Source organism: Saccostrea echinata, unplaced genomic scaffold (assembly GCF_033153115.1).
Source record: "Saccostrea echinata isolate AGI-Se365-2 ecotype Australia unplaced genomic scaffold, CSIRO_AGI_Sech_v1 ptg000001l, whole genome shotgun sequence".
Taxonomy (NCBI): Eukaryota; Metazoa; Mollusca; class Bivalvia; order Ostreida; family Ostreidae; genus Saccostrea; species Saccostrea echinata.
Window position 1 is genome coordinate 15,897,312 of NW_026889750.1, and position 17,575 is coordinate 15,914,886.

Sequence of the window (17,575 nt, forward strand, 5' to 3'; positions counted from 1 at the left end):
CACTATATATTCAATAGAGCCCCGCCCTTACATCAGAACCCCTTACCCTGGGGCTATAAAATTCACAGTTTTGAAGGAGACACCTTGCTCATCATTACTATGCACTTGGTTTGTTTGTTTAAGACCCAGAAGCAGAGAAGATTTCCAAAGAAGTACATATAATGCACTTTCAGTATGAAATCATTAGACCCCTTCCCTCAGTACCCTTGACCCTGAGGCTACAAATTTCACAATTTTGGAAGAGGCACTCTTGATCAACAGAACCATGCATTTAGTGTATCTGCTAAATACCCAGAAGCAGAGAAGAAATTTTTCAAATAAATGTCACTATATAATCAACAGAGCCCCGCCCTAATACCTGAACCCTTGACCCAGGGGCCATGAAACTCACAAATTGGAATAGGCACTCTTGATCACCAAAAATATTTACGTGGCTTGTTTGCACAATAGACAGAAACAGAGAAGAAGATTTTCAAAAAGTTAATGCATTTTCACAATATAATTAATAGACCCCCTCCCGCAGAACCCCTGACCCTGGGGTCACAAATTTCAAAATTTTTGAAGAAGCAACATAACTATGCAGCTAGTTTATCTGCTTTATATACAAGGGGAGAGAAGAAGATTTAAGAATTTTTACATTTTCACTTTATTATCATTAGAGTTCCACCCTAACTCCAAAATCCCTGATCCTGGGGCCATTTCACAATTTTGATAGATGGCTTAAGCTTATTACAATCATGCCAACAGTATGACTGCCTGATGTCCGGGAGTAAAGAAGAACAATTTTAAAGATACACTAATTTTGATGGTTTTAGCCCCACCCCTAAGGCCCCGGGGGGGGGGAGGGGAGCAGTGACCATGAAATTCACAATTTTTGTTCCACTTCACTCATGGATGTTATATGTCGAAATTGGTTGAAATTGGTTCAGCGGTTCCAGAGAAGAAACTGAAAATGTTCGAAGGTTACCGCACGACGGACGACGCCGGACGAAAACAGATAGCAATAGGTCACTTGAGTGACTCAGGTGACCTAAAAAGGGATTGGGTTAAAGTCAGTCTGAACTCTTCTAATCTGTATTATTTTATTTTACAGGAGTTTTATCAACCGTATCTCAGCTCCCGATTGGTAACACGGTTTTTGTTTACCGGGCAACAGATCTGTGTGGAAATTTTGTCCAACACACCTTTACTCTCACAGTTACAAATTATGTACGTATTTTAATTTTTTTCGTCTGCAAAGGAAAGCGAGCTTATGGTTATTTTGTTTGTGTGTTTGTCTATCTTTTTTCTCTATCCCTCTCTCGGTCTGTCACATCTTGTATCATTCTTTGAATCGTTAGATCGGGGCATCAATCTGATATTTTGCACATATATTATTTGACACCGAGGCTCTTATAAAATATACTTAGATTATTGGACCCATGTCTTCAACCTCCTTTTCAACATTATTTTATATTGTCGATATGTACAATATCTTTTAACCCTGAGAATAGGGGTTGTGATATTTAGCATGAGCTCAAGACCTTTTGAAAAATACCACAGGTACAGTACTTTGTGACCTTGATCTTGACATCTAATTTTAAACGTACCTACATTTAATATTAAGCTTACGCAACATCCTCGGCGCGGTGATCAGTGACTAAGTGCCGGGTTAGATTGTAGAATAGACATTCCTATGTAATTATAAGCCCTTAGCCCCACCTAGACCAGACTTGCTAGAATGGTGTATCTAGAGCTGCACACTACCAAACATACTTCGGATGCTGAATCGGACTATTATATCTGGATGATTGGACAGGTAAGTTAAGCAAAGTCATTCCTAAGTTACTGACCAAATATAAATGAGTGATGCATCAAGAGATACGACACCACTGGACTTGCTTCGGATATTACAACTGGTCTACATGTACAAGTTAATTTTGTTGATGAATGGTCAGATTAAAGTTTTTAGGGCAGCTCCTTTTCGGAGTATATGTACTTGAACAAACTTGAACAAACTTGCATGGATGATGCATCTAGAAATACATATTAACCACCTTGCTTAAGGGCCTGTATTGATGAACTTCCATGTAATTGATATATTATTGAACATTACCGTTCGCGGTAGTCTAGTGGTAGTCCGAAATATCTGACGTTTTTCTGGCTTTTTTACTATTTTTATATTTTACGTGCCAGGAAAACGTCAGAACCGGTGCCATTACGAAAACTGGAAATTTCGCCGTCTCCAATCGGAGTTAATTTTCGATACCTGGGAACCGAATTAAATGCCTTTTTTACAATTTATCAATAGCACAAAGCTTCTAGTACTCACCAATATCGATGAAAAGAAAACATCACTCATCATTTCGATACAGGACTTGAAAGATTTTAAAATGCACAAAATGAAAACAAATCTCGACAGTCAGATAAAATGTTTTCATCGGATTGTATATTTTATAAACAACCCATAAAAACAATGTTGGTGAGTACTAAAAGCATTGTTCTATTGATAAATTGTGAGTTTGACATTTCATTCGCTTTGCAAGTATCGAAAATCAACCCGAGAATGCCGCCTCTGTTGGAGGCGGCGAATTCCCAGTTTCCGTAATGGCGCCGGTTCTGACGTTTTCCTGGCAACGTAAAATATCAAAATCGTGAAAAAAGCCTGGAAAACGTCAGATATTTCGGACTAGTCTAGTAGTTTTGCGCTGACTTCGTGATCGGGAGGTACCGGGTTCGATTCCGCCTCCAACCAAAGACGCTAAACACTGGTTAGTAACTGTTCTTCCGCCTAATGACACCTAGGTGATAGCTCTTTACTGGTATATGGTGACGTCTGGTATGAGCGTTAAATTCTCTCAAGGGAAGTTAAACAATCAATCTATCAAACTTACTGAACATTCATGTGGTAGTGACTTTGTCATACTAGTAATTGAAGAAACGTTATATACAGTAGAATAGAAATAATGTTTTATACAATGCAAGTGAAAATTATTTAATATAAATAAAGAACTATAGAATACAAAGGACAGAATACAAACAATCATATACATGTACATGTTATACATATAGAAAATATAAAATGGAGAGTTGAAGAATACAAATATCGACGTTAACTTACAACTTAACTATATGACAAACTGGATGACTTCAGCTTTTCCATTGTCAAATTCCACTATTTATTTAAAGTCATATATGGCGTATTTTTTGTTAAGTTCAGGTAACCAAAATTAAAAAGATTTTTCTATTTGTTTTATTATTCTATGTAAAGATAGGACTTTCCTGTAAATTACTCAATTTAAATCAATCACGTTTCAAAGATATTAAAAATTTAAAACAATAACCGATTTATTTACGAATTTAAAGTAAATTTAACTATAGAAACGTGAGGTTATTCAAGCTCAAAATCGTTGAAAATTTTAATTTGAACGTAAATAACATATATCATGTATATTTACACTCTATGTCGTATTATTGTATTTCAAGCTCAGATACGCCATATATAGCTTTAATTCTATACCAACATCACATGCATATGGTGTTCAAGTCTCGCAACTGATTCGATACTCAAGTCCATTCTCTGATACGAACAACTTTTTAATCCGAGATAGTCCACTGAAAATAAATTGGTGTTACTCGGCTTTCAACAATCCGCATTTTGAAAATTCCAAATTGCACAAACTTTCCTTGGGTTGTTGCGTAGATCAGTCAAAAAGCCATTTTTTTTATATCTATTTTGGCTGCATAATACTTCGTTTACCTGATGAATACAGAGGACTCACGGCGGGCATGATAGGTTGACAGGGGATACTTTCTCCTCCTATGCACATGATCCCATCTCTGGTATTTCCAGAAGTCTTTTTGTTTTTGTTTTTTGTTTCGTATTGTTTATAGAATTTATAAGATTGATCACGGTTCGTTATCTTCACCTTTTTCATTGATAACAAAGGTATGTGTGATTGAAGGGAACAGCTTTTAGTTAGAGATTGACCAATCCTGTAATTTCCTATAATGAACGTGTGTGTGCTGTTTGCTATTTTGAAAAGGTGGGGATGGACAGAGTAACTTGAAGAAGCAGTAACTTTTTTTTTTAACTGAGCACACCTTTAAAAAAGAATTATATTTCCCTCAGCCTCCGGTGATAGAAAACCTTCCAGCCTCCACAGAAATCAATGAGGACGTGAGCTTGGAGACACAGCTGTATGTGTTGACTGTTACTGATGCCTCATTGGCTGACACGGTCACGTGTACCCTAAACAGCGTCAATCCTACTTTGGCAGCTCTGTATCTCAGATACGCAACAGGAACATCAAGTATTATTTATTTTTTAAAATATGATATGAGCTTATAAGAAGAAAAAAATATGATTTCTCTCTTTATACATAATTTTATCTCAATCGTTTACTAAAGTTTTTGGGTCAATTGGGTGTTACTATATAATAATATGATATTCATTTTGCATCAATATGTGTTCAGATTATGCCCTCAATCTGCGGGCGGGTGCTGGACTAAACTACGACGCCCAAAGAGTTTACACTGTGACCGTACAATGTACTGACACGAAGGATACGACTAGTGGGGTCTTCACTATTTATGTTCAGCGCAACCAGGCACCAGTGATAACAAATCTACCCTCGAGTAAGTGGAGCATAATTGATTTCAGAAAGGAAATATTTTGAATAAAAAATGCTTAAAAGTATATTATTTTGGAGACTTTGTTCGTATGATTATTTATAAAAAAAAAACTAATTATACTGGATAACTGCATCGTTTTTTTTATATTGTTTGCTTTGAATCCTTCGTGTGTTGTTCAAAAATGAAACTTTAAAAAGAATAGGAAAAAGCCCATTACATATTTTGTAACGGATAATTTAATCTTTAATTTTCAAGAGTCGTCATATTTGTTAATCATAATGTATGAATGATTGTAGCCTCCAATTCTCGTGACATCGCGTCGTCCGCAGTTTCCATAGGTACTACAGTATTTACCGTCACCTCTACCGACAAGGAAAACGACCAGTTATATTACAACATGACATGTACCCCTGCCACGTGTCCATTCAAAATCTATGACTGTGAGTACTTTTTGGCTTGCTTTTATAATACTACAAGCAATTATTATGTTTTAACTTTATGAGTACCATTAAAGGACATTCTTTAACTTCACCATATATACATGTATTAACTAAAGCATTCCATCTGAAGCTGAATCTCTGCATTGTAAGACATAAAAAGACAAGCATCATTACCAAAAAAAAAAGTAATAATAAAATAAAATAAAATAAAAATTCAGAATATAGCGATCTATAAAGAATGGTCTTAAAAATACAGTTTTTTTTTCTTGCATGTGATATTATCATTGCAGCCGGAGCTATTTTGGTTGACAAAAGCTTAGCAGGACTCAATGACACGGCATACGATATGTTTATTTACGTTTACGATGGACATACATTGGTGGGACCACGAAGCTTAACCATCAAAATCACAGGTAGAAAAACCATGTCTTGCTATACAATATAAAACCAATATAATTATTCTGTTGTCTTAAAATTTAGATCTTATTTAAATTTCACATTCGAGTTTATCAGTGATGTGCTTAAAAATGACATCAACACCACAGGCACCTGACGTTACTTATTTTTCTTTTAATAAAAAAAAATATATTACCCCCTACCTTGTATTATTAGGTAGTGGTATTTTTTTTTATTAAAAGAAAAATAAGTGTATTATTAGGTAGGGGTATATTTTTTTTATTAAAAGAAAAATAAGTGTATTATTAGGTAGGGGATATATTTTTTTTATTAAAAGAAAAATAAGAGTATTTTTAGGTAGGGGGTATATTTTTTTTTATTAAAAGAAAAATAAGTGTATTATTAGGTAGGGGGTATATTTTTTTTATTTAAAAAAGAAAAATAAGTGTATTATTAGGTAGGGGTATATTTTTTTTATTAAAAGAGAAATAAGTAACGTCAGGTGCCTGTGATCAAGACATATGGTTTGGATATGTATACTTAAGAATCCATAGACTACTGTTAACGTGATCAAGGTTAGAAACTATTTTTCAGTAGATATGAGCAATGCAAAGCGAATACAAAATTAATCTACATGCATTTTCTAAACCGCAAAGGTTTAACCTTTTAAGGTTTTATCTGTTAAACGGTTCCGTACAAAAATTTTCTTACTATAAAATTGAAATAGATGTGAACACCCCGCCTGTGGTAACTAACCTGCCCACCACGGTGTCAATTCCCGAGAACACGGCGGCCTCCACCACGATCTTCACGGCGACCAAATCTGACGTCAATTCTCTGGACACTCACACGTGGACGTCAACTATATCTCCGGCCAGTGGGTCGCTTTATTTCACCATGGACTCTAGTAGTGAGTTAATTTTCATTTGAAAATCAATGTTTTGAGCCATTTTTATGACAAGTACAAATCAATGAAGGTGGGATCTATATTAACTATTGAGAATTTTGTAATCATAACGCTGAATATCAATGACATCAGACTAAAATATCTTTAAAGGTATTAATCATTTTCTTATCCTTTTCTTTGGATGTTTTGGCAAATCCGCTATCATTTAGTCATAAAATCCGATGAACGTTTAAATTGTCTTTGTAAATAATTTTTAAAATACTATTTTTTGTTTTTGTTTAATTGCAATAAAAATTGGTATAAAAAATAAAAAAATAGACTACATTCAGATAAAAGAAATCCTCTAAATCAATTTTTAATTTGGAAAACAAAAAACTTGCCGTTGTTAAAATAATCTATGAAAAACTTTTAAAATACTAACTCCTCTCACAGTTTTACATCTTGTTACGCAAAATAGATAGTAGTGAAAATATTATCGAAAGAAGAAAAACAGGGAAGACTACATCGATATGCATGAATGTCTGTCGATTTTGCTGAGCATCGTTGCAAAATCTTATCAAAGAAATTCTTTCAAAATGTTGCTTTGGCCTACAGTCTTTGACTTATTTGAATAAAACTTTGATCAAGTTTTGAAGATCTGAATTCTATTTACATGTATTTTCAACTGCCATTGACGGTTTCACTTTGGAAAAAAGTATAATTTTATAAGGTTAATCCTCTTAAACTTTAAAATTGATTTGAATAAAACCGTGAATATCGTTTACATCACGATACTTCTAAACCCACCGTGCACCAGTTTCTGTTTTCAAGGAATTGTGTTGCTACTCTTATAAACATAATATTTTTAAATTATTTCAAAATGAAGCTTTCTTTTGCAGTGGATTTATTCTAAAAACACTTTGAAATCAACACCTTTAGTAAGAAGGAAAAAAAAACCTTAAACAATATGTTTCTCTTTTCTTGCTGGAGTTAATGAGGGAGTTTATGTCAATTTCTATAGAATGGAATTACACTGTCAACAGTAAAAGTTACACGTCCAAGTTAACTTTTCTCCTCGACTTAATGTTCTTACCAGTAGAACTACAGTTTTATCAGAGACTTTTATTTTGTAAAGCTGGTGCAATAAAGACAACATCGTCTAACATTGATTACGAGACCATAGGAACGACGACATTTTTGTTAACTGCCTACGTGTCTGATGGTAAAGACCTTGCCAGTGGAACTGTAACAATATCCATTACAAACCAGAACGAGGCTCCACAGTTTCTCCTCTCCACATACACCATCACAGGAAACGAAGGCTCGGTAAGATCAGTCTTCATGCAGTTCTTGTTTGTTTGTTTGTTTGTATGTTGTTTAACGTCCCTCTCGAGAATTTTTCACTCATATAGAGACGCCACCACTTGCCGGTGGAAAGCTGCAAATTTTGTCCTATGCTCGGCACATACGGCCATTGAGCAGTGAGGGATCTTTATCGTGCCAGCACCTACTGCGACACGGGACCTCGGTTTATACGGTCTCATCCGAAGGACCGGTCTCCACGTCCCTCAGTGGGATTGGAACCCGCGACGTAAGGATCAACTCCTGACTTCGCGACTCTAGAGCAGACACTCTAACCACTGCGCCACGCGGGCGACTGCAAGTTCTTGTTATCTGCGACTCACTAACAGTGTTACTAAAGCGTACGCTAGAACAACCCTGTGTAAAAGAATCACGTATAATAAAACGATATGAAACTCTGTATAGGACTCAAGTTAATAATTGTGCTTCAGTTGATTCTTTATCACAAATTGTATAGTGAGTCTCCATTCTGGTATCTGTTTTAGAAGATTTGAGTAAGCAATATTTGGCTCTAATTATACAGGCCGGATCTACAATCGGTACGCCAGCTTTCACGGTGAGTGACCCTGATGCAGGAGCCACCCAATCATATTCGCTAAACTGTCCACAACTCACCATGAATCCAACAACAAAAGTGGTGACGTTGAGCACCGACTACGACGTTGATGCTGGAAATCCAACGACATTTTCATGCACTGTAACGGTGTCTGATGGTGAACTCACAGACACAGCGACCCTCAACGTTAATATCAACAACATCAACGATAACACCCCAACATTTACTGCCAGTTCCTACACGTTTTACGCGTACTCCACGGCAGACGTGGGAACAGTTCTCGCCAGTCTTCCCGCCATAGATGGGGACAATGGTACTTTTGGTATGTCTCACTGTGTAAAACATGCAAATTAATTGTGTTTAACAAATGAACTACAAACTTTTGATCAGCAATGAACTAAATTGCCAAAACCCCTGCACTGGAATTCATAAAAATGATTAAAAAAAAACGTTACCCAATTCCTATATTCTTCATCCTTTGTAGACAAAATATGATTGAATCCTTATTCACTCGAGCAAACTCCTTATTTTAGGTGAAATAACCTACACAATAGACCAATCGTCTACAGGAGGTAACTACTTTGGGATATCTAACACCGGAGACCTGTTTGTCGCGTCCAGTCTGGCCGGGTTCTCGTCAGGACAAACGTTGGCTGTTACTCTCACTGCCACAGATGGTGGTGGTCTTACAGACACCGCCACAGTAACATTGGTGATTCCTGCAGTCACAACCACCGCTGCCACGACCACCACTGACCGCTACATGACCTTCTTTGACGACACACGGAACGTCGCTTGGTTTGTGACATGTCTTGTGATAGCGCTGGGCTTGTTAACTCTGAATGCCTACTTCATTGCCAGATATGTGGACTTCACAAATATAAAAAGAGCATGTGAGAAGATGTGTCGAAGGAAGAGAAGATGGAAACCGTACGGCTCTTTTTCAAATGATCATTCGCTATTTCAATCACATACAATATAGACGGTTGGAGTAAATTCAATGCAGGGCGTCCATGATTTAAAGCTAATATGTCTATTCTTTCTTTTTCAGAAAAAGACAAATAATTTCCAGAGAGCCAACTCCGCCTACGCCTATTCCCTGTAAGTATTAAGTCAGGATTGACTTTTTGCCTAATTCACTATAATTAACCGTTTCTAATTTCAACATATAATAATGACAATGATTTTTTGATATAAATTTTATCGTGTGATTTAATTTTTTATGACTGGGTGGGGTGGGATTTTTTTTTGGCTTTTGTTTTGTGTGTTATGTTCGTTTTACCTTTTGATTTCTTCTATTTTTAAATATTTTTTTCAGACGTTCGAGCTCCAGCTAATTTTGATTCCTGGAATGCATGGAGGATACCAGACACATTTAATCCGGAATAAGCACCTGTGGACTATCTCATATCAAATTCTGAAATTATTCTTTCTGAGTTCATGCTGATTGATGTCTTCTTAAAAATCTTCTGTGCATTTTGAAGAGAGGGAAAGAGGGTATGAATGGGTAGGGGAAGGATATGACCCTGAAAGGATGAGGGAGAAAAGATAGCCTTATAGGAGAGATGAACTCTATTCCCGATCTTATTTACCCTCACTGATTTTTCCTCTCCTGTTTCATTTTTTTTTTATCGAACGCTGCTTCTTGTCTGATTTTTATCTTAGATGTTCGTCTCAATTTTTTTTAAAATTTATTTATCGAATGTCATTTTATTGAAATGATATTTCAAAAGTCCAGAATAATTTGATTCTTACGGTATTTTTTAGGCCTTTACTCTTTACAGAAGAATGGCACATTCTCAAAGGTGAATTGTTATAATAAAAAGTTCATAATTTATTTGAATCTCATTTGACTGTCGGAGTTTTGACTGCCAGGGTTTATGGTACATTGATAGCGATCTTGGGTTTGTTTAGAGGGAGAAGGGTGTGAGACTTATAATTGATGATTTTAGTTGAACATGCATCTGTTTCGACTTCAAATTTTGCTTAACTCAAGATACATTATAAATTTTCCGTTTAAATCACTTTTTAAAAACTTTTTTGTTGATATGTTAATGTTTTTATATGAATTGTTTTACTTGTCACATTTACATTTGTTGAATTAATGATCACTATTAAAATTTGTAAATTTGCATTGATATTGCTTTTCTGTTTTAAGCTTGTATTACTATACATTTGTTGAAGGTAACGGGTAATTTAAAATCGCCTTTAATGATTAGTCCTCTTCAGAATTGAAGTTTTAGAAAAAATCGTTCACTCCACATGTAATTTACATGTATATCCGACTATTTGCTTTAAGGGGGCTCTCCCGAATAGGTGGGAGACACCTTATGCCGCTGTTTTCTTGAGGAAAAAAATTCCTTTGTCGGTAATTAATGCAAGGTTTGTAAAAAGATTTGTAAAAAGATTAGCTGTGATCAAAAACTTGATTTGTCCTATCGGGACATATATTATTGTGGTCCCCATGGGTAGGACGTGGCAACAATATCAAAGTTTTACATCTAAATATATTAAAATCATTGACTCCGGGAGTTGAGGAGGCCGCAATAATGTACAGGCACGTAGTACGTGTATCGGAGGTTGGGCTCCCCCTTTTTTCGGATATTAATATTTAGTACTTGGAAAGTTTCACTGACAGACCCCCTCCCCTTCTACACACCCACTTCTTGATCGCAGTATGGAAAAAGTTTGACCCCCCCCCCCCTAATAAAGAAGTTCTGGCTGCACCCCCATCCCCCTCGCCCCCGTTGAAAAACGATGTTACGTGCCAGAAGGTATAGAAGTTTTTCATGAAATATATAGGATTTTTTTCCTCCAAAAGTAGCAGGGCCACATTAAATCAAATTATTGTAACAAGAGTTGTGTGGATTGCTTGTTATGGACTCCGGGAACAGTGTGCATGGAGCAGGTGTAAAGACGAATAATGACCCCCATAGAATAATGACCGGGGGTCATATTTCAACGACAAGAAATGACCCCCCAGCCGTAGAAAAAAATATTTTTTTTGTAGAAAAAGAGACCTAGGGGTCATCTTTTTATGCGTGTGTTCTATAAAAAAATGACCCCCGTTGAAAAATGACCCCCTTTCCAACAGAGTGGATGATACAAAATTTATAACGGGTGATTGATGCCAAGGTTTGAACCTCAATGTTTGATATTCTTCTTTATGCCCTTTTTTGACCAATCGCAAAATGGTTGCTATTGGTTATAACTGGCTGCTATTGGTTATAACTGTTAACGTAATTTCCCTTTATGACTGTCTTCCATTTGATTCATATTTGGATATTTGACTGATTATAGACATTCATAGCTAAATAACAGACAAGCGGGATGTTTTGGCTTTTCATTGGTAAACATGTCTTCCAAAGTAATCAGCATGCTTTGAGTAGGATTTTTTAAAAAATGAAGGGAAAAAAAAGAATGAGATAAGTTTTCAGAAATAAATACGGAAAGTTATGCAATGTAATATATATGTATATTTTGAATGACATAAAAAGTCGTGCAAATGAGGTAGAATGTATCGAAAATGACGTAATAACTCGTGCAAACGACATACTGTGGATATATATATTTCTTAATGAAAAAATGGTGAAGATAACGAACAGTGATGATTTTAAAATATCCACAAGCAGTACAATTTTGTTAACAGGGCAAAAAAAAGACCCTCAAAAATTGCAGAGGTGGGATCAGGTGCCTAGAAAGAGTAAGCATCACCTGTTGTCCCTTCACACCCGCCGTGAGCGCTATGATATAAATCAGGTAAACGGGACATTCCTTTGTCGAATTTATTATAAAATCAAGGGCCAAACAATTGACTCAATTGTAGGTTATATTTGTTGACAGGGTTATTGATACCACCATTGAATCTACGAAATGCTGACTTTAAACGAGGTTGTTGAAACCCCTGTAACATCAACTTACATGTATCTGTCAGTAGCCTGCCTTCATTTAAAAATTAATCGTGCTCTTGGATATCGAATAAGTTTGTAGACGTAAACATTATATGCAAATGATTGCAGAATATTAATTCATAAATAAGGAAAATTGACAACAGAAAAGGCTGAAGTCATCCCGTTTGTCAGGCAATTTAGTTGTTAGTTGGTCTTTATCGTCTCTAGTCAGTAGAACGTCCAAATATAAAGCAGACGTGACAAACATAAGAAGGATATAAAATTTCTTTTATTCAATTTTATTTATAAACAGTGGTCTACTCTATGGGAATTTCTTTTCTCAAGTATATAGAAGTAATACGTACAGGGGAATCCCAGTAAAATGTACATTCAAGTCTGTTAACATGGTCGTCTGAGAATAGGATACATACATATAAGAGGAATATTTTTCAATCCACTTTAAAACAGTGATACATTTGTCAAGTCAATATGGAAACATTTTCAATACAGTGTATATTGAAGTAGATTAATGTTTTCAATTTATAAAATTTAAAGACAAACTATTTTATTGACCTTCAAGGTGAACACGTGTAGAAGGATTTATTTTTCCTACATTGAACTAAAAATAGATTGAAAACAATTCTGAAAAGTTATTTCACCTGCATCTGAATTCTACTCAAGTGAACATAATATTCAGGCACAAAGAATCGGGGAAAAGGGAGGGATTGTTCCCCCTTTTGTGAATGTAAATTTTAGCAATTTCTAATTTGAAAATGTTCATTGAAAGTCTTTTAACCACCCCCTCTTTCTTATACAATATAGTTAAAAAATCTCTCACTTGAGTGGACAAGATGAACATAACATTGAGGCACATAGAATCAGGGAGGGGGTGTCCACCCACTTCCATTTCCAAGAACATATTTTTTTTTCGCTTGAAAATGGTCATTGCAAGTCTGGTTGTCCTACCCCCAACGTTTTGATACATTAGAGTAAAAGAAAATCCCACTTATACCAATAAACTTTTTGAGGGGTTCATCAAAGATATTTTTAACTTAAAGTATTTTTTACCTCTTATAATGCGCCATTTCCCCTTCCGATGCTATGCCTGACATTTATTTTTTCTACATTGCACCAAAACTAGATTTCAAATGCAAAATTAATACTGGTTATGCTTATGTTAACTCCTATTCTTTCACTGTGTTTGGTTAGGAGTTGAGCAAATGTAAACAAGAAACTTGACATGTCTCCTTAATCAGTTTGTATCAATTTAATCGTTGAATCATATAATAAAACAATTATTGCTGTTTTTTTTCTGTCAGGACGATCAGTGATTTTCCACCATCGAAAAACAATGCTCTCCTCGCCCTTTGGACTCGATAAATCTTTAACTCCACTAGATTCTGAATCATTGAATTGACCTTAAAAACAGAAATGGTTGTATAATGTAATGAGATCAATATATCATCGATTTATTCCCAATGAAGCCCAAGTGAGCATTTTGGCCAACAGGTCTCTTGATTTATTATTTTTATTTTGCCCCCTAAAAGTTTCAACTTTAATCCGCTTTAATTCACAAGGGGTCATTATTCTACGGGGGTCATTTTTCTTCACGTGGGGTATGCAGGTTTTTAGGGTGATGACACTTTTTCTACGGGCAAAAGGGTCATTTTTCGACGTCGAATAATGACCGGGGGTCATTTTTCGCCGTTGAATAATGACCGGGAGTCATTATTCGACGTCGAAAAATGACCCACGATCATTCTATGGGGGTCATTATTCGTCTTTACACCGGCTAAAATCGGGGATGAAATTTTAGATAATGTACTGATGTATACAAGGGAAAAATCTGCAAGGTATTCAATGTATAATGAAGGGATTTTGAACAATTTTGAATCATTAAACTAATTAAAAATGCATTGCTAGATAACGATGAAAGTGAAATGAACCAAATACACATGACTGATAACATATAAGAAACAGGTCATTTTGCACTTTAAAATTTTTTTAAGAGTCATCTGTCCTTGATGCAAAGAAGGAAATTTCAATTTCATCAAAATATCTGTGGTAAATTAATAATTTTATTTCATATTTTAATAAAGAGAGAGTGTTTGCATATTTTCACTAAGAGCTTTTTATAAAATTCAAATTACTTTTTACAATATCTTAATAACACGTGCATTGTCCATAGACTTCAATGTAAAATTCAAGGTGCAATTAATTGGATAATAATCAAAATTTTGTAAATTTCTTTGGTGGAGTATTTTTATTTCATAACACTTTCAAAATGATACCATAATTACAAATATATATAGGACCATTCATTTATTAGATACAAAATATGGTCGTTATACATTGAATACCTTAAAAAATCTTTTCCAGAACAGCAGTGCCTTGTTAGTCATGCTTTTATTGAATAATCATTATGTTGTGTTTTCAAATTCAAAATAGATTGCACATTTAGGCTAGGGTGGAGCCAAAAAGGGGGTAATATAATCATAATTATGTACCGATTAATCTATAATCTAATCGAAATGGCTCCTGAATGTAGATAATCGATTATCATTTTGATAATCGAGAAATTAAAATATTAGTTTAAGGTCAAGATCTAGTAAATGAAGAGTGCCTACAGATTTCTCAAATTTGAGAATAATCCATTACAATTATAGCTAAATAAATTGAGGTGTATAGGGGCATAATTTTTTTAATCAATTATGATGTCATAATGGATCTAGCACCAAAAGACAGACTAAACTCATTTACTAGATCTTGACCTTAAAGCAAATCATTCCTCTGATTTTGGGATTCATTCTTCTTTCAATGTAACTAATTTCTAAGTATTAATTTAAGATACAAAATACATCAAAAATGCATTTTAGAAATCACTCCAGAATTTTTTTTACCAATTCGTTCTTCCTTGAAAAATGAACAAATCTATACTGGAAATGGAACAATTATTATTTAATTATAGTGCATATAGTGCGTTATAGTGATTTTCCGATAATCAATTATGAAAAAAAATCCTGTTGCCCGTCACTATATACTACTTGTAGGCGAAAGAATTCTTTACCCTCTTTGGAAAATGGTGATTCAGAAAAAGAATTGTGGCGATTGGGCCTCTTTTCTTACTTAGTTCGCGATCGTGAGCCACTTTTATATTCATGAGTTCTTTTTGTTTTATTTTTGTTTATCCTTATCATTTTAAAATTGTAATCATTTATTTAATTATCCATTTGCTCAGTAATTTTCAAGAGGTTCGTGAAACAAATATTTTAATAAAACAAAACACAATGCGAAGCATAACATTAGCAATAGCGGTTAGTAAATGTGCATTTTCTCTTTCTCTCTTTCGTTGACAGGAGCTATATATGTACAGGGGGCTTTTGAGCGAAACATTTTAAGAACGAATTGACTTTGTTTGTGTTTTGAAATGTCACGTGACTAAGCATGTTTTTCTCCCGCCGATTGTCACACGTGCTCAACGTATATTTGTGAAATCTATAAAGTTTAAGGTAAAATTATCAATAAATCTAAATTTGCACGATCTCAGCATATGACAGAAATGATGTATTATGAACTAGCATTTCCTGCAGTACATAGACAAAGCAACATTTACCAAAATCAGGGACTATGAACAGGGACCTATATACTTATATTAGTATATAGGTCCCTGCTATGAATCGGTTTAGATTGTAAAATAAAACCTATTGATATAAGTAAAATAAATCATAACACATAATAAATGTAAAAATATTTCATGAATGTCCTCTTCTGGTGTTTATATTGGCTGTATATGATGCAGAAATCTGATAGAGATCTTTATGAATGTTTATAAAGTTTGTTGCAGCAACAAGAATGTCCATAAAATTGAAGAAAACCATCCGAGAGAAGATTGAAGATATTAAGAACCAGAGAGACGTGATTTTTGCCTTCCTAGATGAGTTTGTTGCAGAAGTATGATACATTTACCTTATTACTTGGAGATACAATTTTTGTTCTTTATCAGAGGCATATATGTTCAACCAGAGACCTATATACAAACGTTAGTATATAGGTCCCTGGTTCAACTTTTTATAAAGTTACTTAAACAGTAAACTTATATACTTGTATATTTACCTCGATATCTCGAATAAAATAAAATAATAATTTACTTAAAATTATTTTATTTTATTCGAAATGTCGAGGTTAATATACACCAGACAAAATTGCTAATGCACAATGAAAGGAAATTAATGTTTTACTTTTTATAACTTGACTGTTTATGATGTATTTGATATTGTATAAATAGTGCATGTTTTGGAGGGTAACAGTTGAAATTGACACCCTGAGAGAAAACTATTGTCAACCAACGCGTCATTGGAGGTTGAAAATAGTTTTCTCTTCTGGTGTCAATTCCAACTGTTACCCTCAAGAACATGCACTATAAAGTTTATTATACTGAATGTCTAATTGATAGTTTAAAAAGTTGGAAATTGTCTTTCTACATCAGATGTCATTTTGAAAGCCATTTAAACACTCCACTTATGTTGGGAGCATATAGTTTTTGCCCAGTCCGTCTGTCTAGCTGTCTGTCTGTCTGTTTGTCCACAAAAACTTTAACCTTGCCCATAACTTTTAATTGGTTGGAGCTATGGCTTTCATATTTCACATGTGTATTCCTTGTTACAAAGCCTTTCTTTGGGTACCATCATATTTGACCTTTTGACCTTGGCCTTGGAGTTTGACCCACTTTTGCAAAATTTTATGAGACTTTAACCTTGGCCATAACTTTTTAACAGTTGGTGTTTGGGCTTTCAAACTTCACATGTTTATTCCTTGGGACAAGACCTTCCTTTAGATACCAACAACTTTTGACCTTTGACCTTGACATTGGAGTTTGACCTACTTTAATTTTGTAAAACTTTTAATCTTGGCCATAACTTTTGAACAGTTGGTGATGGAGCTTTCATACTTCCCATGTATATTCCTTGTGAGAAGACCTTCTTATTGATACCAACAATTTTGGCATTGACCTTGACCTTGGAGTTTGACCTACTTTTAAAAAACTTGAACCTTTCCCATAACATTTGAACAGTTTGGTTCTAGGGCTTTCACATTTCATGAACCTGTGTATTAAGACCTCCCCTTGGGCACCATTTCACCTTGACCTTTACGTTTTGCTTACGTTTAAAAATCTTTATCCATGGCTATAACTTTTCAATGGTTGGTGCTAGGGCTTTCATATTTCACAGGTATATTCCTCGAGACAAGACCTTTCATTGGGTACCAACATTTTTTATCTCTTGACCAGGAGTTTGACTTGCATTTGAGAAACTTTAACCACCGCCATAAGCTGCCATACGGGTGCATCAGTGTTTCACAAACACATCTTGTTTCTCTATGAGAAAGCTTCAAAAATGATTCACTAACCTCTCAAATGTTTGTTTGGTACTAT

The 17,575-nt window shown here is 34.8% G+C and overlaps 2 protein-coding genes across 2 annotated transcripts in view; both read left to right on the forward strand.

Moving 5' to 3' along the window:
• The window catches only part of LOC133194979 (protocadherin Fat 3-like), a 33,796-nt gene extending 24,071 nt beyond the window's left edge, over positions 1–9,725 (forward strand). Inside the window, exons 7-17 of the mRNA XM_061330875.1 lie at positions 1,094–1,209; positions 4,112–4,292; positions 4,456–4,617; positions 4,911–5,054; positions 5,345–5,467; positions 6,178–6,360; positions 7,472–7,662; positions 8,222–8,576; positions 8,788–9,184; positions 9,306–9,355; positions 9,573–9,725. Of these exons, the coding sequence (XP_061186859.1) occupies positions 1,094–1,209; positions 4,112–4,292; positions 4,456–4,617; positions 4,911–5,054; positions 5,345–5,467; positions 6,178–6,360; positions 7,472–7,662; positions 8,222–8,576; positions 8,788–9,184; positions 9,306–9,355; positions 9,573–9,643 (1,973 nt within the window). The 3' untranslated portion in view covers positions 9,644–9,725. The remainder of the gene's footprint in view (positions 1–1,093; positions 1,210–4,111; positions 4,293–4,455; positions 4,618–4,910; positions 5,055–5,344; positions 5,468–6,177; positions 6,361–7,471; positions 7,663–8,221; positions 8,577–8,787; positions 9,185–9,305; positions 9,356–9,572) is intronic.
• Positions 9,726–15,987: 6,262 nt separating this feature from the next.
• Positions 15,988–17,575, forward strand: part of LOC133194990 (uncharacterized) — a 36,381-nt gene continuing 34,793 nt past the window's right edge. The window contains exon 1 of the mRNA XM_061330882.1: positions 15,988–16,095. Within this exon, the coding sequence (XP_061186866.1) occupies positions 15,997–16,095 (99 nt within the window). The 5' untranslated portion in view covers positions 15,988–15,996. The remainder of the gene's footprint in view (positions 16,096–17,575) is intronic.